Below are 26,626 nucleotides of genomic sequence, written 5' to 3'. Positions count from 1 at the left end.
GAAATACATGCACTTAGCAGAAGTGCCTAAGGAAAAAAGCCAAAAAGCCTTTACTATGTAAAATGTTTCTTTTCTGATGAGTGATATAGTCAAACAACTTTTCCCTCACACAATACCTCATGCTTAGGGAAATCTCTCCAGAAATGACAGCAAAATATTAATAGTTTTTTGAACAAAGTTTAACATCAACACACTTTGACTTCTACTTCCTCATGTATCAATGCGATTGCATCACATTCTTGTACCCACTCCTCAACCTGTCAGCTTACTGCCTCTTCCAGACACATTCCTGTGGTCTGTGTGCCACTTAGCATAACAGGGAGTCTTTGTTCAAACAGTAAGAACACACTAAACTTCAGAAACATGAGTTTTAATAACATGAGAAGTTTTACTAAAACCACAAAGTACGGAAATCTAACACATTCTTACCTATGCAGCTGTAAATACTCTCTGGGTCTGTTTAAAAGGTGAAGGAATCTGTCAACAACCTTGTTTTTCCCAACACCCTGCAGTAAACAAATACAATATTAAGACATAATACAGATGTACATATTTAAAAGTTATAAAGACAGAAAAGCTAACTTTCTAAAACTCTCAAAATACTCTCCGTACTCCTTTATAGGTAAATACAACTTCAATCTATTTCAGAAAATTCTGAACACACATTGATTATATGTTTTTTATTTTATATAATTCACAAAATACTTACCTGTCTTACTAGAAATAACCAGAAATAGGACTGTGTCCCCAAAGTTATGCCACACATGCTGTGCATCCTTTAACTAACCCATGTTTTTCCAGCCTTTTTATTTCACAAAGGTATTGCAATGCCAATGCTAGGAAGTTGTCTTGTACTTAAGAGGAAAAGTTAATTCTTGGTGGTCATAGGAAACATCCTGGAACTGTCACACAGAATTTGGGCACAGCCTTGGTGATAGTTGCTGATCCTATTCCACTGAAGTTACCAAAAGAGACGCAGATGGAATCGGAATTCAGCTGGAGACAAAATTGATCTATAACTCTATTGCAGGATGTCCGCACTAGCAAGCTGTGCAAAATGATGACAGTGAATTACGTGTTGCCAACACCCTGGGGTGCCCTATAAAAGCATTTTGGGAACTGGTATAGCAATCCAGGTCTAACCTGGTCACAGGGAAGAAGTTATCAAAGAACATGAATTAGGTGGGCTGATGGAGAACATACTCCACTTCAGTCTCATCCTAAGAGAGATGAGTATGTATCAAACTGCAGTAAGGAGATTCCCTTCAAAAGTACATTCTAGATCGGGTCTGAAATGCTAATGTAGATGCAGACCAAGATGACAGTCACATGCAGAAATTCTTATTCCTCCTGCAAGGATGTGGCTGCAGACCTGAAAGTTCAGAATGCCAGTGAGAGTGCTAAAGGTTGCAAAGAAAAAGGAAAAGAAACAGTAGAAAGAAAAGCTCAGTTATAGCCGAGCCAAAAGCTGTTCAACAAGACCCAGTCCCTCTGCTGAGATCCTCACTCCGATTGCATGAATGCATCTAGTAGTTCACACCAGTGTAAAGAAGATAAATATAACCCAAAGAAAGATTAAAGAGATTAGACTAAACCAATCTGAGATTCACTAATCTGTTTCACTTGGCACTGAATCAGAATAGGAGCCTTCAGAGCTGCAAGTTATGACATTTATGACTGTAAGTTCTAGCGGAGTGATGGTAACTGCCAGCTGCAGAATTGCAAACTGTTTAAGCTTCTTAAAATGGGACCACAGTCTCTCTTCTGACTACATTTGTAAGAATGGAAAATCAGGCACATATGTATAATAGTTGAAATCACAGAAGCAGAGTTCTCACCATGAGAGCAGAGGAAAAAATACTGCAGAGGAGACAAAAATAGAACTACCTACATTCTACTGCAGACTTGACTCTAACACAGAAAAGCCAACTCTGTTAGTGCTCTGCCACACGCCTCCTCACAAATCTTCTTCCATCTGATTCTTCAGAAGAATCTACAGCTTTACATAGGTGTAGTAAGAAGCTGCAACACACTTAACACTTTTCACCAGTAGTTTCTGAAAACTGTCACCTGAAACAGTTCTCTACTGTTGTGAAGGGGGATGAAATTGTGCTCACAGGTTCTTGCAGGAACTTACGGGACATACCCATTTGGGGGGAAATATGCAAGTTCAGAAATTTTATCAAAGACATTAAAAGACATTAACCAGAAACAGGCTAAGAATCCCCTAGTGGTGCACACAGACAGTTTTATTCATGTATGTTTCCTGCTACTTGCAGTCAGACACTTAAATCATAAATGGGTGAATAAACAGGAATACTCCTAATGTCAAACACAAAACACCCATGCTGAAAGCAGCTTCCTTTTCTAAGAGAGCTAAAGACGGCTGGGCAGATGTCTGCACACAGTTTCTGTACCCATCCCAAGCAGATTGCATATCCTGTTTCAGTGCAGAGTGGGACTCCAGCCAGCTGTGGCAAGTACAAAGATGATGAAATAGATCAACATATTGAATCAATGCAAAACATACTTAATATTAAACAAAGTGGTTACTGTAATTTTAAAAATATGGCTTTCATGTGCATTAACTGAAAGCGCATGTGGTTTTTATGTTTATGACAGATTCTTAGAATTCTGCCTGAAAAAAAATATTTTCCCAACTATAAAATAACACTGCTAGCATTTTTCTTCCTCTCCCATTCCAGTAGAAAGAGAAGCAAACAACTGGTTTTGCATATTTCTTGTTATCATCAAGTGTATTAAGAGGAGAGCACCTCACTTCTGAGAACCCTCAGAGGAACAAGCATGGTGCAGGGCAACTGTGGAGGAAGGAAAAGAGCACACTTACCAAAGTAACCCAGTGAAGTCAATGGCAGCTGTACCATGACCACACCTCACCCCTTCTTCATTTTTATCTGTGCATCTTGCCACACTCTCCACATATCTCCTTTTATTTAATTTTAAGTATACTTCAATTTCAGAACATCATGCATTTTTTAAAAGGTGCATGCAGTATTTAAAAGCCAAAAGGCACTCCCACCAGGTTTTAGCTATTATAAACAAGTTAACATTGCCCAACTTCTAGACTGAACTGCTTCAGAGGGCACATTGTGTGCCTTCACAGAGGTTGTGGTGTACCACGTAAAATCTTTGGCTGGCAACAGTAGCTGGAGCAAAGTTCACGTCAAAGCTTTTTGATTCCATCCCTCCACATTCCTACTTGATGACAAGTTACCACTCCTCTTTGTCTCAGCTACTCCACTGACAAGTCACAATATAATAGAAGGGAAGGAAGAGACCAAAGATATTCAGAAGGCTCTTTAGCACCACTAAGAAACTGCAAAAAAAAAGAGCTTGGATGAGTTTGTTCCTTAAGTACTATGCATTAGTGTAAGGCCAAGAAGAGCAGGTTTGTTCCAAATTCACCTGACCTCCATGAGATAAAGAATACGTGTACTTGTCTTCTTCAGGCAAACAAGTAATGTGGAAAAAGCTAACACATTTTGGAAAAACAACCTCCAAACCAACTCTAGTTACAGGCACCTCAGAAACAAGAAATTACAAAAACAGCAACAAAGTCACCCTCCTTCGCCAGGACTGCCAAGGATCAAGCTGGATCTTTTGGACACCCACACAGCTAGCAGTAAACTATTTGAGCACGAATAACCTGAACTACCTTTCATATGAACATACTAAAAGACTGAGTTGAACGTGGATTGGATTCAGAACATAATCTCATATAATTTTGCAATTATTGCAGCCTAAGGTTAACGTTCAGAGGACAAGCCAGTTTGCCATTAACACTTGCTGCGTGCTATTTATATACACACTATTGCAGTCACTTAATTTAACAGAATTACAAACATATGTTAATTAGAGAGAAAAGAACATCTGTGTTGGTGTTTCAGCTGAATGGAATAAAAATACTTCAGAAAACAAATATTAGACAATTTTTACTTCACCAGACATATGGGACAACTGAAATAGAAAAATGGGAAGTAAATATCTGCACTAATGAATAACAAACAAGAAATTATGCAATTAGAAGTCAAAATAATCCCTTAGTTAAAAATGCTTCTAACTGACATTGTAAGTCATTCATACCAAGGATGAAATGACCTAATCTCCTAGCAGAAGCTGCAGTTTCAAATATAAACAAGATTATTACAAGTCCCAGCAGGCATTTTGCAATTCAGGATGCAGACCTGATAGTAGTGGGACAAATTTATCCCCTGCACAGCCCAAATAAAGTCAATAAAGTTATAGTCCAAAGGAACTGGACCCAACTTGTTGAAATTAACAGTCTGCCTCTTAGCAAAAAAAACCCCAAACTAAACCATGCTGCCTCATTTTTATTTTCTTCTAAATGATTTGCAGACCTTGCTGAAGCAGCTAAACAGGTTGCCATGTTGTGTTCTTCAGTACTGCCCTTCAGCTAAAACACTGCAATCACACCTTCTCCATATGAGAGCACAGCTGTTGTGCAGAGCAGAGCACCTGCTTACAAAAGAATGAAACAAATTTTGAAACTGGTAAAAAAGCAATTTATCACTTTTTAACCTTAGGAAATTGAATTTTATAATTAATTTAAAAATTGCATTAGTAGAGAATGAAAGACAAATTTGACTTAACAAAAAACTTTAGTACACAGAACCGTCATGTCAAAGTCCTCTGTTTCTAACTTCACAGAAAGTGTTGCATTATCATTATCACAGAAACTTTTGGCTGAACAATGAAAATAAAGAAAATGAGAACACTTTTGATAATGCACAGTTTCCAGCACTGGGTCTGGCACCAAACCACCTTCCATGGTCACAGCTTGCCTGTTTCTGCCAAACAAAGACATTTGCAATGCATGTGTTTTGGTTGAGGCTGCAATTTTTAGACCAGAGGAAGCATCTCTGGTTTTCTAAAAAAAAGTACTGTTATCAGCAAAGCAACAAGCAGTACCTACACAGAATTACTTCACACACTCCAGGTGTTATGAAGCCCTGCTTGGAACACATGTGAATAATGCATTTTAATAACTGCAGAAGGTGTGCCACCAGCAAACACTAGACATTGCTACCAGACGACCACTGCAATCAATCCTATCATTGCTACCGTGCCTGAATGTTAGCAACAAACCTAAATAGTTGTGCAAAAGCAGTGGTGATTTTAAATCTTGCCCCAGCTGCAATCTACATATTTATCAGTTACAACAGTAAGTGTTCTGTGGTTTAGTATTGCATTTTTTTTATTATGAGTTTATCATCTGGGGCATACAAAAATTATAGTGACAGCAAAATAAGAAAATTTCATACTAAAAATCAACTTAATTCCCTGATAGGAATCATGAATGGAGTGCTTTGGATACATCTCTGACTGTAGTTCTAGATAAGCTCGTAGAGTTTATGCCTTTTTCTGACTTTAAGTACAACCAGAACCCTTCAACCCAGAGCCCTGTCAGGTTAAATACAATCTTTATACTTCCAGTGAGATAAGACAACTGTGGTCCAATGGAGAGGAGCATATGAAAAGTTTATGATGGAAAGAATCTGTGAGAAGAAATATCCAAAAGAAAAATCAATTCATGGTTTCTTTTTTAATTCTGGTTCTTCAGTTTAATGTATAAAGGCAGAAAGCAATACTGTAAGCAAAGACACATTTAAAAAGCATGCCTATTCTCCTATGTGTACACACTGTACCAAGTCAAAGAGAAATATTTTCTGAGTTTTCCACAGCTGTCATACCTAATTGCCTAGACAAGAAATATTGCAGTATTTGGCCCAATTTAGCTCATCTGGAGCTCAGTTTCTTCATGCTCACAATAATAATAAAAAATGGGTTTAGGATAGTACATTCTTGACTTGCAGAGGAAACTGCCTATTTTTAAACAAGTTTAAGCAGGAAAACAAGACCTTTACTTCTAGAAAAGTTGAAATGCCAAGAATTTGCTATTTCAAGTTTTTTGATGACCGATATTATTACACTCTCAGTTTGTACTTAATTCAATTTCACAATGAGTTAGGAATAAAAATATTATATTAGAAGAAAAGTTCTAATCAAGCATGTCATTTTAAATATCTTTAAGAAAAACTCAATCATTTGTCCTACTAAATTCTTCAAAAATAAAATAAATTGCTAGTGCAAGCCCAAGAATTCATGTAAGTTGATCTCTCAGTTAAAGAAAGGCAGCAGAAAGCATGAAATTACATTCTTCCATCAGGGAAATATATTAGCAAATGTACCAGAAAGCCATTACATTTCTAAGTTCTTTTAATCACAGAATGTTTGGGGCTGGAAGGGAACTCCATCTAGTCCAACTGCCCTGCCAAAGCAGATTCACCTACAGCAGGTTGCACAGGATCACATTCAGGAGGGTTTTGCGTATCTCCAGGGAAGGCGACTCCATGGCCTCTCTGGGCAGCACGTTCCAATGCCCTGTCACTTTCACAGTACAGAAGTTTCTCCTCATATTCAGATGGAACTTCCTGTGCTTCATTTTGTGCCTTCTGCTCTTGTCCTATTGCTGAGCACCAGTGAAAAGAACTGGGCCCCATTGTCTTGACATCCACCCTTAAGTATTTGCATACATTGACAAGATCTTCTCCAAGCTAAACAGGCCCCCTCCCTCAACCTTTCCTCATAAGAGAGATGCTTCAGTTCACTCATCACCTTCGTAGCCCTCCGCTGGACACAGTAGTCATAATTAATGAATTTCTGATAGTCTACTTACTGTTGGCTCACATCAACACTTTTAACAAGTGCTTCCAGAGTTTCTTTCAGATTATTCACAACATTTAGCACCTTCATAGAATTCTTCATTCTACTTCTCAACAACTCAATAAATCATGGCAACACAGTGATGCCAAATAAAATAACCTCAATTTTGCTTAGCATGCTGTTGGGTTTTTTAGAATTTCAAGGCAATAAAATAATTCAGAAGTGAGATGGTTGTGAGCCTTCTCTATCCAGAAAGCCACAGATCCTATGTAACTATAAATACTATGTTTGGTATCTTCAAAGACAGCTCGTGGTTGCCAAGACCTCACCTATGACTAACAAAGGTGAAAGCATCCAACACATCTCTTTACATAACTTCCAAATTAAACAATCTGGGAAATGTTACATTTAACATTTAAAATTGTGAGACAAAATAAAACCATTTCAGCCACTTTTACAGTGGCTGTGAAGGGTTCTCCACATAGACAAATTCTATTTATTAACAGTTCCTCTTGCATTTGCCAAAGACAATCCAAGGAGACAGTAAAAGATACCAAGTAGTGGCCAATCCATGAACTGCACATTGTCCATCAGGAAAAATATCACAAAAACACAGCCTAAAAATTCTCCTTGGTAGTAAGAATCACTACTCCAGTCTGTCTCATGAAGCTCCAAAGCCACTGCAAGAACTGTCTTTAATGAGTACGTAAACAGTCACTGCAACATTCGGAATAAGTTGGGGCTCTTGCCTGTTCTTTGCCTGCTGGTCTGAGTAATATGCAGCATCTTACTCTCAGCCAAAGAAGAAGCTGCTTTGCAGCTGCTTTGCAAAACTACAGGTTGTGATAGACAATCTCATTCACACTCAGACTACAGGCTCATTCAGGAAGCAATATCAGAAGCCATATTTAAAGCACTGGCATGTCCTTTACTGGAAAGCTATTTCATAGCTGAAAAATTGTATCCATCCACTGAACTCAAAGAAACCTGTTTGTTCGTATATGAAATGGAAACACATTCCAGTTACCACCCAAAGTAAATCATCAACCACTGTAAACAAATATTCGGACAAAACCATAAAACATAAATGTAAAACATTTATGCTGTGAAATCCTGGGCCATATAAGCCCCAGGGAACAAGCACGAATTGGGTGTTGTAAAGTAGTTTACTTCAGAAGCTGAGCACTTCTAAAAATATCTGGTGGTATCTAACACTTGTCTTCAAACTCTCCTCGGTTTCATTAAGAAAGCCAGTCCTTAACGTCCACCAAGATAACTGAATTATAATTTACTGATACTAATCATCAAAGTCTGTATCTTGAAAACAATCTTGGTAAAAGGACTCATCAGCCAGCTCTTAGCTATATAGAAGAAAGCAGATCTACAGATTTTGAAAAGACAGGGGTCTTAAGCTAACAGGAATTTTGTCTGTGTACATGTGTTCTGAAAATGAAAGAGGCAATGGTGGAAAACCACATTTAGTCAACCAACTAAAATCAAATCCAGACTCTAAAAGAAAGACTGCAGGTCAAGCTTGCCCATTAAATCCCAGTTGAATGGAGATACTCACACAGACATCATTTTGAAGGACCAAATTATGTCCTAAGGCAAACTCATTTAAATATCTAGGAAATGACACAAGCATTCAAAGGGATGTTAGTCATATGTTTTGAAATACCCAGGTTCAGAGCATTTGAATTTTTAGTTATTACACTGAATTCCATGATTCATTCATTCACTAACAAGAAGTTTAACAGAAATGAACTCAAACCAGTACTTTGTATCTCCTCAAAATCATTATCTGCGTCTTCCAAATGGGAAACACAGGTACACACTGATCTATGTAACAAGCAATCAAAACCCCAGCTTCTTAAACAGACTGAACTGATAAAAGTAACTGAACATAAAAAAGAATCCTATTTTAAAATAATTTTCTTTTTAAAAAATGGATGAAAAGTCTAATATCTTCAGTGGGGAGGTATCTGCACATACAGCATGAAAGTACAATTTATGTAATATGGTTGCTTTTAAAGTACTTGAACATGAATCATCACAAGCTGCACAGATTGACAATAATATATTTAAGGAATTAGCCAAGGAATTTCTGAATGGTTAGTGATCATTCCTGAGAAATCAAGAATGATTGCTGTGGTTATGAAAGACTGCAGAATGGCAAATACAGTGTTTCAAACTTAAAAACAGTATTTCAAAAGGAAAAGGCCTATTGGCCTTTTCTTAGTCACACATAAAAACTGTGGAACAAATTCGTAAAGAGTAAATCTGGAAGCACTCAGAAGTATGTCAGCAATTAAAAACCAAAACCTGTATTACTGATTTGCCAAAGAGAAAGCTCATCAAATCAACTCATTTTCCAACTTAATGGTACAGCCGAGCTGATGTCTGGAATCAAAGCAGTATGTTCCAATACTTCAACCCAGTCAAATCTTTTAATACTCTCTTCAATTAGAGACTCGAAAGATGGGAGAAAATGTGACATGCATTAAATTATTAGAGACGAGAATATAACTGCTCGAAAAATACCTTATATCCTAATAATGGTACTTGCATAGTCTTTGAAACTTTTCTGCCAAATGAGGCATGTGTCAGAGCTCTGACTGTACCACTGGGCTACATAAATTCTTTCCCCATGCCTAGGGTTTTGTTTGTTGGTATTGAAAGTCAGCTCTGACATGGTTTTTCCTGCCTCATTGGGGTTGTTTTCGTTCCCCATGCCTTGGGAGCTGCATTTACACTCAGGCCCTTTTCCTTGGTTCCCTTCCCAACCAGCACTGTGGCGATGCTGTGCGTGGCCCTTTATCTTGCTGATCCCAGCCTGGACCTGCTGACTTGACTTCCCAGCTTGACTTCAGACTTGCCTCATTCACCATGGACCTGTCTGGCAGCCACTGAGAACTTGCGTGCTGTTGTCCCCAGGCCTGCTACATTCTTCCTTTGGCACTGAGGGACTGCAAAAGTTGTCATTAAGGACTCTCTCTCTGCCTCTATTTTCCTGTAGTTGAGCCCACTCCTGCTATTCCTTGAGAGCAGGTGCTGCAGGCAATCTGTACTATATAACATTTTCAATACCAGCTTGGCAGCAGGCATAAACAGCACTGTTTATGAAATAAATACATCTTGTTTCATTTATGAAATAGATCAATTTCTATTTATGAATAGATTAAACCTTTTGGAGAAGCTGGCATCATCCATCAAAAGTCTAGAGAGCTTTCAAATACACCATCTTTTTAAATTCAAGCTGATAACAAGGAAGTTAAACAGATGAGACTATACTTCAATATATGCACATTAATAATAATTAGCATTTTATATTCCTTGCCATGTTGGTTAGATCATTAGTGCTTTGTGTTAGACATTTTCTAAAGACTATTGCAAAACAAAAAGTGAAACATCTGCCAAAAAAAATATTGTTTCCTTGCTAAGGGATGGCTAAACTAAAAGATTATTTTATGGGGGAAAAGTCAACCTCACCAATAAAGTATTGATCAGCAAAGATACTAGCCAAAGACCTATACAAATCTGTAACTCTTTTAGAGAAAACTAATATTTAGCTATCAATAAGATTCAGATAATACTGAAGTGTACACCTCTTCCCTACCCCTGGAGATTTAAAGGAGTGGTTTGATACATAGTCAAGAAGGATAACCAAAACCATTAACCCAAGATTTTAATGGTAATGATGTTACATATAACTATTACTGTATCAGGGGAGGTTTAGACTGGATATCAGAAAAAGGTTTTTCACCCAGAGGGTATTTGGGCACTGGAACAGGCTCCCCAGGGAAGTGCTCAGGCCTAACAGAGTTTAAGAAGCATTTGGTCAACGCTCTCAGGCACAGGGTGTGATTCTTGGGGATGGTCCTGTGTAGGACTAGGAGTTGTACTTTGATAATCCTTGTGGGTTCCTTCCAACTCAGAATATTCTGTGAATAATGTCTTGACGTTTTACTCCGACAGCCATATAAAAAATATTTACAGCATTTACATTTCCACAAATATGCACCCATAAAAACCCCTGGACACTGTTGAACTAGGAATTAAAAAATGGGTCAAATACCTCAGTAGTAGAAATGAATGCAATTTCAAAGAAGCAAAAAAGAGATTTAATTTAATTATTAAATAATGAGTTTGTTCCACGCATTGCAAGAAATATTTAACTCACCTGGTTGCCAACTAAAAGAAGATGTTCTCCCAGCAGAAAGTCCTTGAGCATATCTTCCATCACCATCATGTGCTAGAGAAACAAAATTACAATTTTCACTCGATTTTATGCTCTCAAGTTTATGCATTCACTAATGACAGTGGTACAACAGGAACTTAACTTCAAGAATTTGGGGCCAAACATTTCTGAACTTTATACTTACAGCTACTTATTCGCTCAGCCAATAACAGCAGAGGCAATATATCCAGTGACTAGAAACACGAAACATTTACATCCTCTGCTTCAACTGATTGTGGGTGCCTGATGTCCCTAAATATTTTTAATTCTCTGTAATCACTTCTAGTATGTTTCCTTTTAGCCTAGTTGAATGCTTGTCACCCAGAGTGCAAGAACGTTTTTTAGTTTGTGCCAATTTTCCTGCAATATCCTGGTAGAACATTACAGAAACCAAACAGAGAGAATAAAAGACAGTTGATATGTTAAATATACACCTATATTTTATTAAACGTTAAACAACAGGTAGAACTTAATAACAAATACACTTTTTCTATTCTAATCAAATGTTATTTTCAAGGAAAACAAAGATAGGAAAATGCATGCTCAAGTCTGAAGGTGTTTATATGTGTCCTGCAGTATCTGCCTAAGTATTTAATTTTTATTAATTATTAATTCATATGTGACTAATTGAAGCCAAAATGCTGGAGGTATATTTTTACATATATCCAATATCATAACAGGTAACACACACAGTACATTATTTAACCTTATCTTGCTTCTCACAAATGATTTGTTTAAAAGGATAGAAAGGATTTCAGGATAATGTGGCAATGCAGACTACTTTACCCACAATGAAGTCGTGTCTATTTCTCCACTGTATCTAGTAAAAATAGGTCATCTCTAAGTAGGTCAGTCAACCTACTTAGAGAAATGAATGATTGTCTTTAAATAAACACATTATCATCTCATCTCTAGTACTTGATTAAAATAAAAATTAAAAATCAGTAGTTTGCCTATAATTTCTGAGCATAGAAATGCTCATTTTCTGTGTGAAGGATATTTTAAATTTCCAGATCTCTCTAGAACACAGGCTGAGGGTGGGGAAAGAAACTCTTGTAAACACAGCTTAATACCATGAAATCCTAACCAGGCATTTCAAAAGACTACTGAATACTCAATACACAATTTAAGGAGAGCACTTCAAGCCAAATTATTCTATTTTTTGGCATGTGTATACACTAGCAATTTATAACTGATGAGAATAAATTTGACCAGGTACAGGAGAAATTCTAGGAAGTCAGTTTACCACACATACTGATTACATTTTAAAATTGTATTCTAAGGCACAAATACATCCTTTTGATGACTTTTTTTATCGTAAATTGAACAAATATGTGTACATTATGGTTCCCCTGCAAAGCAGCTTACCCACAAGGAGCACTATGTATTGATACTTCTTTTGTGTTGTGGTACGGTTCTTTTTTTGCACCAGGACTTAGATTAGCATTGTATTATGATGCATGCAGACATTTAATATTAGCTATTTACGCAAAAGACTTGTAAGTAGACACATCCATATTGTGTCACCTTTATCAATCCATGTTCCCCAACGCCTGGCCTGAAAACGGCATTTGGCATATTACCTAAAAAAATATTCCCATCCCTATGCCACTTGTTGTGGATCAACAGCAACGTTCTGTGGCAATATTAAATTTCACTGTAAAGTGAATTGTTTCAAGACCAAACATACAAAGGCAAAAATCTATGTGTTTCATTACACTGTGCAGCACTGCAAAGGGATGAGGACGTATCTTTTTCTCTGTTTTCAGTTTATTTCTGTAGCTTTTTGGTAATGAAGCACTGCACTAAACTCCAATCAAATTCATTCTCCAGCAGGTTTTTTTAAATGATCACTCCAACGCTTGACTGACCAAAGTAGCAATACAGAAAATAAAAGCAGAATTCATTTAGAAATTGGAACATCTATCCTGACTGGTATTTGCTTGCTGTTTCCTTCAGCACTTAGCACTGTAGCTATTCGAGGACAGATAGAGAAGAGCAGGTCATTTTCTGCAGCATTCTTAACAGAGATTCCCTAAATAAAATCCAAACACAGTTTTGTCTACAGTTTTCTGAAGCTATAAGCAAGAAGGTGGAAAAAGCAATGCAGGTGTTAAGTGCTAGCACAACTCAGGATTTCATTTCCAACAGACACAAATTATGTGCTTTATCAAAATAGCAACACAACAAAATTTCACATGAAATGTTAGTAGGGGAAGATGAAGAAGTCTGTCATCTGTTCCCCTTGCATGGCCTGTCACCACCTTTAGGAGGTGATACCCATGCAGGATAGTCTTTCTGGGGCAAAATTATAAGTGAGGTATGAAAAATGACTAGGAACGGAAAGTATGGAAAACCCATACCAGTCCTCTAAAAACAAAGTATTTCACAAGATCACACTATCAGTGTTGCCTTTCAGTAGCAAAATATTCCAAAGGACACAAAATGCTATGAGAAAAATTTAAGACTAAAGAAACTACTTCAGAAATATATCCTTAAAATTTAGTTAGTATATTATTTACTACACATATGAGCATACCCATTAGTACACATTTAACAAAGTTTTGTAACTCAGAAGTCAGAGATTTGTACTTACTTGTGCATTTTCATAAAATAAAACATCTGGCACTTTCATTTTCTCAGCTGAGTTATAAATCGGCATGGTCACAGACCCTATCTTCAGAATACCATTGTTTATTTCACCTAGTTGTTTTTCAGGAAACAAGCAAATGCATTTCTTACAACATGCTCTAAGCAGACATGCAATCAATACCCAACATGTGCAACTAACAATTTACAAATTTTAACAAGGCTGTGGTTTGCAGTAAGTGATTTCTATCTAACGAAAGAGCACACTTAGAAGAGTATCCATTTATAAAAGGCTGCATTACCATGAATTTGAATTCTCTTTAAAACTGTAAAGAAGTGTATTACAATAAATGATGATAAAGTGATCTTATGGAAAAGTACCATAAGAAACACCAGAAGTTGTGACAACTGCCTTGGTTTAATTTCACACTCTCATTGTAGTACTGGAACATCACCAATACTGTTAGGCTACATTTCCTCAAGCCACAAGATTTCACACTTCCTTTCCTTCTGTTGTCTTCTCCTGTCCCACTGTGGAGTGAGGTGCAGGGGCAAGGTAACAAGTGGCTGTGTGGGTGCTCAGCCAAGAGTGGTAGCACACCCACCACAACCATACAGAGCCACTGTGGATTCTCCCTTTCAGCACTGTGTAGTTGAAATATCCCTTAACTACAGCTCTGAGAGAAAAAGTACATTAGAAAAATTTCTTAGATCAAAAGAACCATAAATTCAGTCCTTAGGAAAATAACAACTAAATGTAAATAATAACACTGCAATAAAAACAATCTTTTTTTTGCTAGTAATTTCTTAATCTAGCATAGTATAAAACTGAAAATACCCTTATTTCTAGACAGATGTTTTTAGCTGTTTGCCTTTACGGCATGAAACAGAGAAACAGAAATTTCAAGGGATGTAGGCAGATGTAAGCAGGTAGCATCACACAACTGGCAAGACTACAAATTATTTTGTATACATGGTTTTATATATATATAAAATGTAAATAAGAGACACAGTAACACACAGATGGTTGCACATATATGTATATATGTATGGCTGCATATACATTTGTATATAGTTATATATACACATACTGCATATAATAGAAACAATATATCCAGTAATATATGGGTATCTACATACTTACTTTTATATACACACACACCTAAATAAACACATAAAAACAGAATTCACATGAATTAAAACCAAAGATATGTTTACCACTGCACTGCAAAAATACAGAAATCAAATACATCACAAAACTGGGAACAAATACACAGAAGAACAAGAGCAGAGATAACACTGGTGAGGCAGAGTAAAGGAAAAACACAGTGAATGGAAAATGGCAAATTGCTCACAGTGTGCTGCCTGAGAGAGGATTTGAAAAGATATACAGCTAGCATGAAGGGAATCACACAGGAATGAGAAAGTAGAAGTGAGAAAAATGGCAGAAGCAGAAATATATGCATAGCCCTGAAGGCTACTACAAATGAGTACAAGCCAAAGAAACATAGACCTGCTTGATAAAGGTGACATGCAACTACCACAGCAATTTAAAGAGAATAAAAAGAAGATAATAACAATGAAGTGTGTTCCCGAATGAAAGCAAATCATAGCACAAAACTTTTACAAGAATCTCAAAAAATGGTTGATTTTGATTTTAACAGGGGAGAGAAAGAAGCAATGGTAAAAAAAGAGAACAGAGAAATGTTAAGATCAAACGAAGGCTGTAACTGTACAGAAGACTAGCTATCAGTGATGAAAAGAAATGAAAAAGCCTGAGACCGTGGATCTTATAGACTGAGAAACATTTACACATGATGGAAAATAAAATTCCATGAGCTGGGAATTCAGCAGACAATACAGCATACTGAGAGCAGCAATACATTCTGATAGAAAAAAGTCAGAGATATAACTGAAGCAAATAACATTTAATTTTGAGGATAATTAATACACCTTTAAACATCCAGCAATCTAAATAACATTCATTCAGAGCAGGAAAAAAAGATAGCAGAAGCTTACATGTGTAATCCTTTTCCTCTAGTTTCTTTGTGTCATCTGGACTTGTTTGAATACCAGAATCCTGTAAATTTTTATGTAAAGCTGATCTGGCGAGGTTTGGTAAAAATCTAAAACAAGGGGAAAAATAGGGACATTTTATTTTAAGGGGTTTTTATTTTTAAAGTTTTCAGTATTTTCTGTAATCTAAAAATCTAAATCTAATGTAATCTAAAATCTAAAATCTAAAATGAAGATTCACTTGCACCTCCAAACTCTAAGCATCTATTCCTTTCACAAATAGCCTTCCACATTTCACCTATCCCTAAGGAGAGGAATTGAGCTTCTATCATAGGCTATGAACTACACTTATGGCTGTGCACTCATTTTAAAAGGCTTCAGTGTTATTAAATATTGCAATAGGGTTGTAATGTACGGTGGTTTAGAACTGGAGGCATGTAATGTCCTCACTCCATTGCAAGTAAGATCTACAACAGAAACAAAGGTTTTTTGGAAATACCCTTTCTCATTACTCAGTTCACTAGGACCTCAGGTTCCAGGGAGAAAGAGAAAGCTCTGAGGTGTCTAGAACCAGGCCCTTCCGGTTCTCCAAACCTTTTCATCATAAGAATTTGCTTTCTTTTGAAAAGAGGAAAAAACCCTGAAAAATCCCCAAACCACAAAAGCCCAAACAAACCAAAACCCACAAACAAAATCCCAAAGCAAAAGAAGCCCTCATAACTTTTCTAGATAGAGCTTTTAGAACTGAAACCAAGTGTCCATGAAACATCAGTCAAGCTAGACATCAATATGGATCTGCTTAGAGTGTTTGTAGACAGTGAAGCAATGCTGATAACGGTGACCTAATTTATATAATGTAATGACCTATCTTCATAGAGATGGGAAAAGAGTACCATGTCCTTTCTACTTACCTTCCAGGTTTGAGAATACCACAGGAACATTTTTTTTAAAATGACCAACTTCAAGGAGCAAGACAAAAATTGCATAATTTACTACAACACATTAAAAGCTATCTTGTGCTTTAGCAACTGACCAAGAAGCTCTTGAACTTCCACCAAAACTAGTAGTTCTACCTGGAAAGGCAGGCTTTATTAACAGCATCATAAAGGCTTTCATCTGGATATTGTGACAGTCGACGACAAATTCGCAACAGCTGTCGAGTAGATAAAAACGAGGCCAGTGACTGTGCCTGTCAAAAAATACAGGGTAGTTTAATTATTTAATCCATGTGAGGGATTTAGATCGAACAAGTCAGGAGAAAAACGTACTCCAAAAGGAATTATTTCAACTTTTCTCCTAATTCATAGATGCTTTGTGCCTTCTACAGCAACTCAAGCACTTTAATAGGCATGCTTGTAATTCTGTATTTTTTTGAAATAAGTCACTGTCATGGAAATCATTATGTCATCAAAATATCAGCCTTAAAATATCACTTGATAAGCAACAGGAAGAAAAATAATCTGTGAACTGAATTTTATGTGCAATATAAACCATAACATATTAATGTTAATATCAGCAATAACAAGCAGGTTAGCTACTGTGAAAGGATCAACGTGCTAAAAACTCATCTGCTCTTCACAAACTGAACATGAGCTCCACACGTAATGCTCTGGCAAAAGGTCTGGCAGGATTCTTAGATGTATAAACAAGACAACACTGGGCAGCAGTACGGAGATTTTATCACCTCTGCACACGCCTTCTGGGCGGGCCATTACTGGAACACTGTGTCCTTTGCTGTTGTCCACATGTTAAAACAAATGCTAAAAACTGAACATGATTAGCAAAGATTTACAGAAATTATTCAATGCTTGGGAAGGCAGACCTCAGAAAAACACAGCAAAATTAAAAAACCCAAACAAACAGAACCACAAAACAAGTGATCATATATTTAAAGAAAGATCCAAAGACTGAGAAAGAAATCGTTCTATAATTATATCTACCGGACGAAGGTATCTAATACAAATAGGTTCCTTATTTTAGCAGGAAACACACAACAATGAGTGTGATCTGATAAGTCACGCCATGTTTTGCCTGGGTCAAGTGAAATATTTTAATTAGGTAATTTCAAAATGTTTTGTTTGGGTTTATATAAGTTTATGTAAGATTTCTAATTGCATTAAAATTACCTTAATATATGATACTGTTTCAATTGGAAAAAAAAAAGTCCTGACATTTGAAATCCAGAGGAAAAAATAGAGAAAAGCAACACTTCATGAATTTCGGACCCTTTTTTCCCCTTTATTAATTTTCATGCATGAGAAATATCATCAATTCCTTCCCCTGAAAACCAGCCATTTTTACAAAAAGACATTTAAATAAAAAAAATTAGTCACTTCTACTAAATAATATAAAAATTCTCTAAAATTATGAGAAACCAAGGAATAATACTTTTTAGCATATCTGTGAGCTATGAGCAAGAATTATTTAGAATGGGCTAACTGAAAAGATTACTACTCCTGCTCCTCCTGCTTTCATTGACAAAAGATTGTGAAGCATCTTCTGAACAACTGCAGTTTACAAGCCAGCACTGTGGACACTGTGATGTGAAAAATGGCATTTCATGTGCTACTTCAACACCTACTCAGCCACCCCTGAAGCAAGGGCAAGGGGGAAGGGTAAGTGCTCTATCCTTACTCTTCCTAACTAAGGAAAAGTTGTATCACATCCTCTGAGTATCTGCAACTGGTAATTGAAAGTTTTGTCAACAAAATTTCCTCCCCTCCTACCTGATTTTTTTTTTTAATATTGAACAGCTGTAAACTCAAAATTGTGTTAGTGACAATTTTTTTAATATGTATCTATGAGGCATCTAATTCAACAGGATCTTGATTGTGATCTCCAGATTCTATTGTAAATCAAGCAAACAATTACAAAGACACAGACAACGCCCACAGGGTGAACAATCTACAGGTATTCTATTGTAACAAAATCACTTTAAACAATGGTTAATATTTCAGGATAATCTCTGGCAGAGGCTTATTTACTTAGACAACTCTATAAATAGCCTAACGTACATGAGGCACACATTTCATCTCTCTGCACAGGTGTGCTGTTCCCAACATGTCTCATGTCACTGCTGATCTACAAGAATCCTCCCTTAAGCCATACTGTGACTCACTTCTCATCCAGTATCACATAATTCATTTAGATATTTCACAATTCTACAGATATCCACATATTTGGAAAGGATTTTTGTGATGCTCTATTCAGGCATGGTATGTCTCCAAGTACATCAAAACCGATACATTTATACATTAGATGTAGGAAGCTCAACAGATAATTATAACAACTGTCTCAACAGTGTACCTAGAAACCAATTTTTTACTTACTTTTTTAAGCTCAAAAGAGCATAACAGCTTCTCTCAGCTTCTTAAACAGTAAAACTATAAGAACTATTACCAATGTTAAAATCCTGAAAACTAAGGACAATGGATTAAATTTGCATACCAGTTAAACTGCTGGATTCCACTAAAAATGTTTTACATTTTACTTACATCAAAAGCATGCTGTGTTTTAGTTGCCATAGCAATGACTTCTTTTTCTTTTCACCATGATTTAACTCTATATTTTTTAAAGAATTCTGTGGTCACTTTGTTAGCAGAATTTATTTTTCTTGACATTACTTCTTTAACAGAATAGCCTATGGCAGTAAGGCAGCCAGGAGTTCTGGAACTTTCTCTTTTCTGAGTCTCTGCTGCTGCCCATTGTCATTTTATAACAACTACATAGCTCCTATTGCTCAAAAAGCTCCAATAATTTCAGCTATCAATTTTCCAATTACTAAAGCAAAGCAATCAAAAAATATCTGAATATGTGATTATATCCATACACATTCAAAAGGCACCTCAGCATGCTTCACTGTGAGCCACATACCTAAACTCACTGACAGCGTGTTCTGTTCTTGGTTCTCTGGCATTTGTGCAAATTCCTAAAAGCTTTACTTATGGAGATTCCAAATACATACATTATAAATCAAAGAAGTTTATCGTATGCAGCACAGTAATTGCCAGCAGCAGTTTTCTGGGGCTGGTTTTCCAATTAGTCAGCCTTTGAAACACGCTATAGCTTAGCAAGTTTCACCCAGCCTTTGTTAAGAAAGTCACAGTAGGAGACAGTAAATTGAAAGAGAAAAAAGAAGAAAAGGGGCTCACAGTGGTATCATTTGTCTCCCGAAGCTTGTGTGTTACTGACAACAACTTTTCCACAGCAACACTGGGTACATTTGGAATCTGGTTGAAAGAAAAACAGTGTTAATCTTACTGCAAGATATCCACATTCCACATATGCAATAAGCATACAGTTGCCACAGTTGCTTTATGACAGAGTATTTTTTATTACAGTAGCATTTAATATTAAAATAAGAATTATACCATTAAAAGATAAGCAGATATGCTGCTTTGATAAACTTTGAAAATCAGCTCCTTTATGCTACACTGAAACAGCAATACATTTTTTATGTAGCAAATAATCCTGTTCAGTAAGTAACAGCTGGTAAGTGCCTAAAATACTGAATGTACTTACCATTTGTTTGATAACTTCAATTTCTTCACTCTTGCTTAAAGATCGAACATTATGAAAAAGAAACAGTGTCAAAAACTCTGGACCCAGCCATTGCTGGGTACTACTTCCAATGACAGGAGGTTCTGCTAAGACCACTATTCTGAAAGAAGGATGGATAGGAAAGATAGACCTGCAAAAAAAGATTTAAAAAATGCATTACCTGGCTTAAGCAATGAATATCAGATTTAATTTTTACAATAAATGAAAAAAGATAAATTACTGTACTGAAACATATGATAGTATATTCAGATCATTTGCAATGCAATTTTATTTTTAAAAAAAAAGGCTGCATAATGCAACTTGAAATTTTATAACTTTACATATTTTTAATCCTCAGAAGCGTACCCAAGTCTCTTCATCTGCAACAGGACCTGCATGCCTCAAGATGGAGAAATACCATCAACTAAGCTACAGTTTACCGTGTTGTATGTCTGAAAGGGGCACATCTTAGTCATTTATTGGACTTTTACAAGTGCTTTACCTAAAACTGGGTGTCTCAGAGGCAACTCAGGGAGAAAACAAGACCTACCACAGCTGCAGTAATGAGTAACTTCTTTTACTGAATTAAACTGATAGAAAGAATGACACTAGAGATTTGCCTAGATACTGTGAAGAGCTGAATTTAGTAACAGTTTAGAAACACTCCCTTACAGATGCTCTTTGTGGTCCTTGGATTAATATGCCTAACTTCATAACACTCCTGAAAGTTATGCTTCAAAGACCAAACCAGTTACTTCACCCCTGGCTCATTTTAGAGTCGGCATGAAGAGCCAAGTCTCTCCCGTGGAGATTTACAAGATTTACAAGAACTTTAGAATTGCAATCCTGGCTCCTTAAATCAACCAAGCACAAAAGTCTAGCCACAAGCAATAGTCTGTCCCCCTCATGCTTTTTCAACACCCACAACCATATCTTCAAAGACATCAGGGGACAGATCTCTACTTGCTTTCATTTCGCTTTGCCCTAAAATTTTTTCTAATACTGTTCTGAAGTTCCGTTCTTCACCTTATCTGCCTCCACAGCTTCCTGTGAAAACACATGCACTGTTCCTGGTTGTAAAAGGTATTTTTATTATTACTGTTTTTTAAGTCTTTATTGGACTGACCTGCCATCTTATATCAGTGTTTCCCAGTTCTCACTTTGGGATTTGGTAACTAATAGTCTTGACTCCACTGAAGACAACGGGAACTTGCAACACAAACTTAAATATACAACTTTTAGATGTGTATGTTAGGGAACTAAAAGACTGCTGCCATGGATTTTGATATCTTTGCCTTCTTTGCATCTTTTGTATCCCTTATCTGTGTAGTATTTTCACCTCCTCTGACTGGGCACTCATCGGAACTCATTAATCAGCATACCTGCATGATAACAGCATCACACAGAATCACTGAATAGTCTGAGCTGAAAGCAATCCAGGATCATCAAGTCCAACTCTTAAGTAGATGACCCATACAGAGATCAGACCTGTGACCTTGGTGTTACTAGCACCATGCTTTGACCAACTGAGATGATCTCCAGAAGCAGCAGAAACAATGGAGTAACATGTCAGACACAAAAGCCAGTCAAATTTTGTGCAAGGAAGGCCTGTTTTCATTAACTGATTTTACAGTACTCTTATTAAAATAGAGGATGCTTATTTGGAAAAAGCAAGTGAAATTTGCTTAGGCAATTTATATTGCTGTTACCATGTCATTTTCCATAAAAATTACTGAAGACATAAACTGACAAACCAACTGCACAGTTGGCTCATCTGTTCATCCCAATATACCTGTGATACAGCAGGGCAATTACAGCAGTCTCTTGTACCAAAGCAAACAAAGGCAGTGGCATGAGTTATTCTCAGCTGAAAGTCATAAGCCTAGAAGCTACTCCCTGATTGATAAAAATAGAAATAGATGTCTGAAAACATCACATGAAAGAGGAACCAATGGGAATGTCATTGTCACTAAGCATAAAAGAAGGTCAGAGAACATCAGCCAACTTTATTACAGAAGAAAACATTTCCTAGATCGGATAAATACATATACTTTCAGACTTACCTTCCCTTACATTACTACGCAAAAAAGCAACCCTCCTCCAGAAACCCATCAAATTCTGGCCCTTCTGCAATACCATAAGAGAACACAAGTAGGAATCAACTTTTCTGGTGAAGGAATCATATTTCTTTTTTATCATTCCTGGTAAAGGAATCACATTTCTTTTTTATCACCTCAAAGGGCATGGTGAGAACAGCCAGGGAGGGCGCGGAAAGAAGCGGGAGGAGAGGAGATGCAAAGTCAGGGCAAACTAACGTGGTAATACCAGTTAAATTCACTGACCTATTCTCTAGATTTGGACAACATCACTGCTATAGGTTTCCAGGTTGTAAACATGAATAAAACTATTTCAAAAACCTATTGCTTGGACTGATGTTTGCAGTGCTGAAAATGTCAGGCTAAGTGTATTATTAAGCAAATACCATAAACTACTCAGTTCTGCAGTGCTCTGTAAGTTCCCACCTTCCATCAGCACAACTGAAGAGCTTCAAAGTTGTTCCATCACATTACAGAGCAAGTCTCCTACATGGAGCTGTACTTTATAGAAATCTTTGACATGACAAGAAATCTTGTGGGGTTTACAGATGATGTAAGTGTATCTTGTTAAAAACTTGGCATCTTTTAAATTAATGAGCCTCAAACACGGTGGGAAGATTTGATGTTAATTGATTCATGCACAGAGTCTCTATCCTTCTCTCTATTAAACATTTGCTGACAACACAGGCAGCAAGGCACCCTCCTAATAAAATCAGTGTCCTTTTGACATCACTGTTTAATTTCAGCCAAGGATTACCACCATTGCTCTTACAAAGAAAATCACACACAGTGTGATCAGGGTGATTTTAGGGAAAGATTTTCTTGTTGTTGACCATGGTTCTGAGCAATTGAATCTTCTCATCAAAAAATAAAATAAAATGCAGAATGGCATTTCTAATGCCACTTTGCAAGACCAAACTATTTTTGGTTGTCTCTTCCTATAACATGGTTTAATAAATCTCATTTTCTATCAAATTTTGTAAGTTAGTAATTATAATAATACTGGGACCAAAATGATTTATTGTTATTTTCTTGCTGCTTCTTTTAAATTTCACCACAGTCTAAAATTAACAGATGACTTTATCTTAAAATTCACTAAACTGGAAAAAAGCCAAACTCCTAAACAACAAATGAAGTAAAAGCTAAAAAATGTAAAAATGAAAGCAAATAAAAATTCTATTGCTTGATGAATTCACTCCCTGCCACAATTCATATTTGTCTCATCTACTGTACATTCCCTTTCAACCTAATCACATGGCAAATAATCCTCTGTCTGCAAGGCATTAAAATCACCCATGCATTATGAGAGACTTCTTTTAGTTTTTGAACTATCCTATTATGTACCTACTCCTAGATTTTCCTGTAATAGTTGCCTTTCTGCTCACCACACCAAGACCTTAGCATCTGTGTGTGTTGGGGGTGGTATATCCACACAGATTAAATACTGCATCCTGAGACAAACAAACACTTTGCTGCTTCATTTGTAAAGGCTGTGTGCTACTTTGACAGTATCTGTCTTGGTGAAGAAATGGATGATTACCGAAGAAATTCTATGCAGAAATCTTGGATATGCACAGTACTTGGACACACTTTCTCTTACTCTCTGAACTTGTTCAGGGAAATGAATCATGCAACCTTTAAATGAATAAAGTATCAGCAGCTATAATTTCCTTCTATGTAAAATATCTTTAAGGACCATCTGTCACTTTCTCAAGGGCAGCTTTTTTTCTTTTCCTCAAACTCATAAACATGAATTGCTAGTTTCCTCAAAGGAGCGAATGTCTTCTTTCTATGACCATTCGCTAACTTAGTGTAGTGGTTTGGTCCAAAATAATCATTACTATTTACCTTCACAGCCAACCTGGCACAATAAAGAATATAAGAAAAAGGACTCTGTGGCCACCACTAGTTACCTTGTAGCTTAGAGACTTTCAGCAGGCCAAGGAGTATCCCAAAATGTCCCAAGGGCAATGCACTGCTTGCACTTGTCACTCCTGAGAGAGCTATTGTACCCACCAGCCTGAAACCCTTCTTAGAAAAATGCAATTTTTTCTACAGATTTAGAAATCTAATGAAATAATCATGAACATATTATTCAATGACAATAATTAACATCATTTAAAATCAGAATATACTTTATTAGCTCTTACAAAAGTAATAAAACTTTGAAATGTTGTCAAAAATATAACTTATGAATAACAGTGCTCTAAACTGCAAAAACTGAAAACAATCTGAAAACCAAACCATACTTTCCTCTTTGTCCAGCACTTCTAGTAACACCATCATGTTTTAAGCATATTCACATTCTCTACTGTAATACTATTTGTATTTGTACACAGAGCCATGTGATTTCTCCAGATCACAGTGATTTGAAATACCATCCCTTTAGTAAAAAAACCCAAGCAAACCTCTTGATCCTCCTCTTTTTTCTCCCCTACTACACATATGAGTATTGTGACTATTGAAGCACTAAAAATTAAAGATACTAAAACTGCAGGAACACATTAATATTCCCTTACTGGAAAATTAGGTAAACTTAATGTGTCACGCAAACATTGCAGACTCAGTCCCAACAAAATTTGGAATGACATCATATATTCCATAGGTGTGGCAAAGAGTAGTCATACTGGATTACTTTAGTCAAATCCAGCAAACTAGGATAAGTAAAGCTGTCTTTTCATCTTTGTCTAACATCAGAAATCCAGCTAAGGCCACTAGCCACAGTCATTGACATACAGCAAGAGAGATGTCTCTCATCAATATGGAAAGCATCTCCTAGTTATGATTTAGGTAAGAATTTGCCCAACCAATCTGCTAATAAATTCATGTTACAACATACTCTATGTAACTTCTCCATAGACAACATATTGCAGGCAAAGGAGGAATGGTTAGCACTGTCATGATTAAAATCTGTGATTAAATCAGCTGTCAGTATCTCAGATACAATTTAATGCTGGATTCTGCAACACTGGAAGGTACAGAAGTTTGCAGTGACTGGAAACCACTGCTGAAAGGGAATAATAGCAAGGAGGAATACAGTCCTGGAATCAAACAGCATTTATTGACATCACATCCTGGAGTCACTTAAAAGGTAGTGATGTTTTCAGAATATGGAAGGCACCAAAACCAGGACGAGGTCCTGAAACACTTTCAGTTCCTCAAGGGCTGATGAGAACAGTACCCTCTCTATAGAGGAGCTGTCCAGTGATGCCAAAGAAGCCCAAAGCCAAAACCAAAGAAGTAGTTACACGTTTGCATTACTTTAACCTAGGTATTTTAATAAGTCAGTACAGAAAACATGGGCAGACTGAACATTTCACCTAGGAGAAGGTAGGATTCTCAGACAAATGGACTTCAGATAATTCAGGAGCTAGAATTCTCATCTGCATCCAAGATGATGCTAAATGGGTCACACTGAGCTTCCACATAAAAAAATGCCTACACAATGGGGGTATCTGTTTCTAAGACCAAGTACTAATCAGAAATGCATTCTTGTCCAATACAACAGACATCCTTGACTTATGGATTAGAGGGTGAAAGCTCACTGTCAGTCAAACAGATAATTAGGAGCTTATCAACTCACAAAACACTATATTGAAAAATATCGAGGTGGACAGGTAAAAGCAGTACATTGAGATCTGAAGGAAATAGAGACAGCCTTTCAAGGAAAGCCAAAAAGCCCCCAACTTTTGGAGCCTCCAAAGTAGCCAAAAGCAATGCACAATTACCACTGAACAGCCGAACCGAAAGGTTACTCAATGAGACTGAAAGGGAGGAAAGTACATACAGAGGTGATACAGAAAGGAAAAGGGTCTGCAGAACAATCATTAAAGAAGACAGCTTGGACAGTGCTCATGCTCTAACAGATAATGAAGATTAAAGGGACTCCACTGCCAAAACAGCCATTGTTAGAACAAAAAAGGATGTGCAGGATCCATATGTAAATCTCTATTCTTGTGAGAGAGATTTAATCCACTAGGAGTGGCAGCTCTGAAAGGAATGTGTGATGAACTGTCCACGTTTTTGGAGTATATTGGCAATAAGCCAGAGGGTAAACAGCTACAGCCACTGCCTGAAAGCACCTAGGACAAGACCATGAACATGGAGATTGGCACAACAGACGTATCTCATAGCACAAAGCCCGATGCAAACTTGGGACACCATCCCAGATGGGCCCTTGGAGATTTTTGCTGCTCTTTTTAAAGTCTGTGCTTAATAATCCTGATAAACAGAACACTTCCCTGATATATAGTTCTTCGCTCAAATAAAACAAATGCAGGAAATTACCATCTAGTTAGGTGTATGGCCTCAGCAGAGTGGATACAATTTGCAACAAGTAACTTAGAATAAAGTTTGGGTTTTTTGTTGGTTTTGTGGGGCATCTCTTGCCCTCTTTTTTTTTTAATCCACTGTATTTTGATCAAAAAGGGAACCAGAAATATGG

The 26,626-nt window shown here is 36.8% G+C and overlaps 1 protein-coding gene across 1 annotated transcript in view; it reads right to left on the bottom strand.

Annotated features, from left to right (window-relative positions):
- The window catches only part of VWA8 (von Willebrand factor A domain containing 8), a 181,253-nt gene that overhangs the window by 95,221 nt on the left and 59,406 nt on the right, over nt 1-26,626 (bottom strand). Inside the window, exons 15-21 of the mRNA XM_082278807.1 lie at nt 20,069-20,237; nt 19,699-19,776; nt 16,621-16,736; nt 15,551-15,657; nt 13,539-13,645; nt 10,886-10,957; nt 430-506 (exon numbers count right to left, since the gene is read on the bottom strand). Coding sequence (XP_082134933.1) covers nt 430-506; nt 10,886-10,957; nt 13,539-13,645; nt 15,551-15,657; nt 16,621-16,736; nt 19,699-19,776; nt 20,069-20,237 — 726 coding nt within the window. The remainder of the gene's footprint in view (nt 1-429; nt 507-10,885; nt 10,958-13,538; nt 13,646-15,550; nt 15,658-16,620; nt 16,737-19,698; nt 19,777-20,068; nt 20,238-26,626) is intronic.

This window comes from Coloeus monedula (assembly GCF_965178545.1).
Source record: "Coloeus monedula genome assembly, chromosome: 3".
Lineage (NCBI taxonomy): Eukaryota > Metazoa > Chordata > Aves > Passeriformes > Corvidae > Coloeus > Coloeus monedula.
This window is presented reverse-complemented; position numbering and strand designations above follow the sequence as displayed.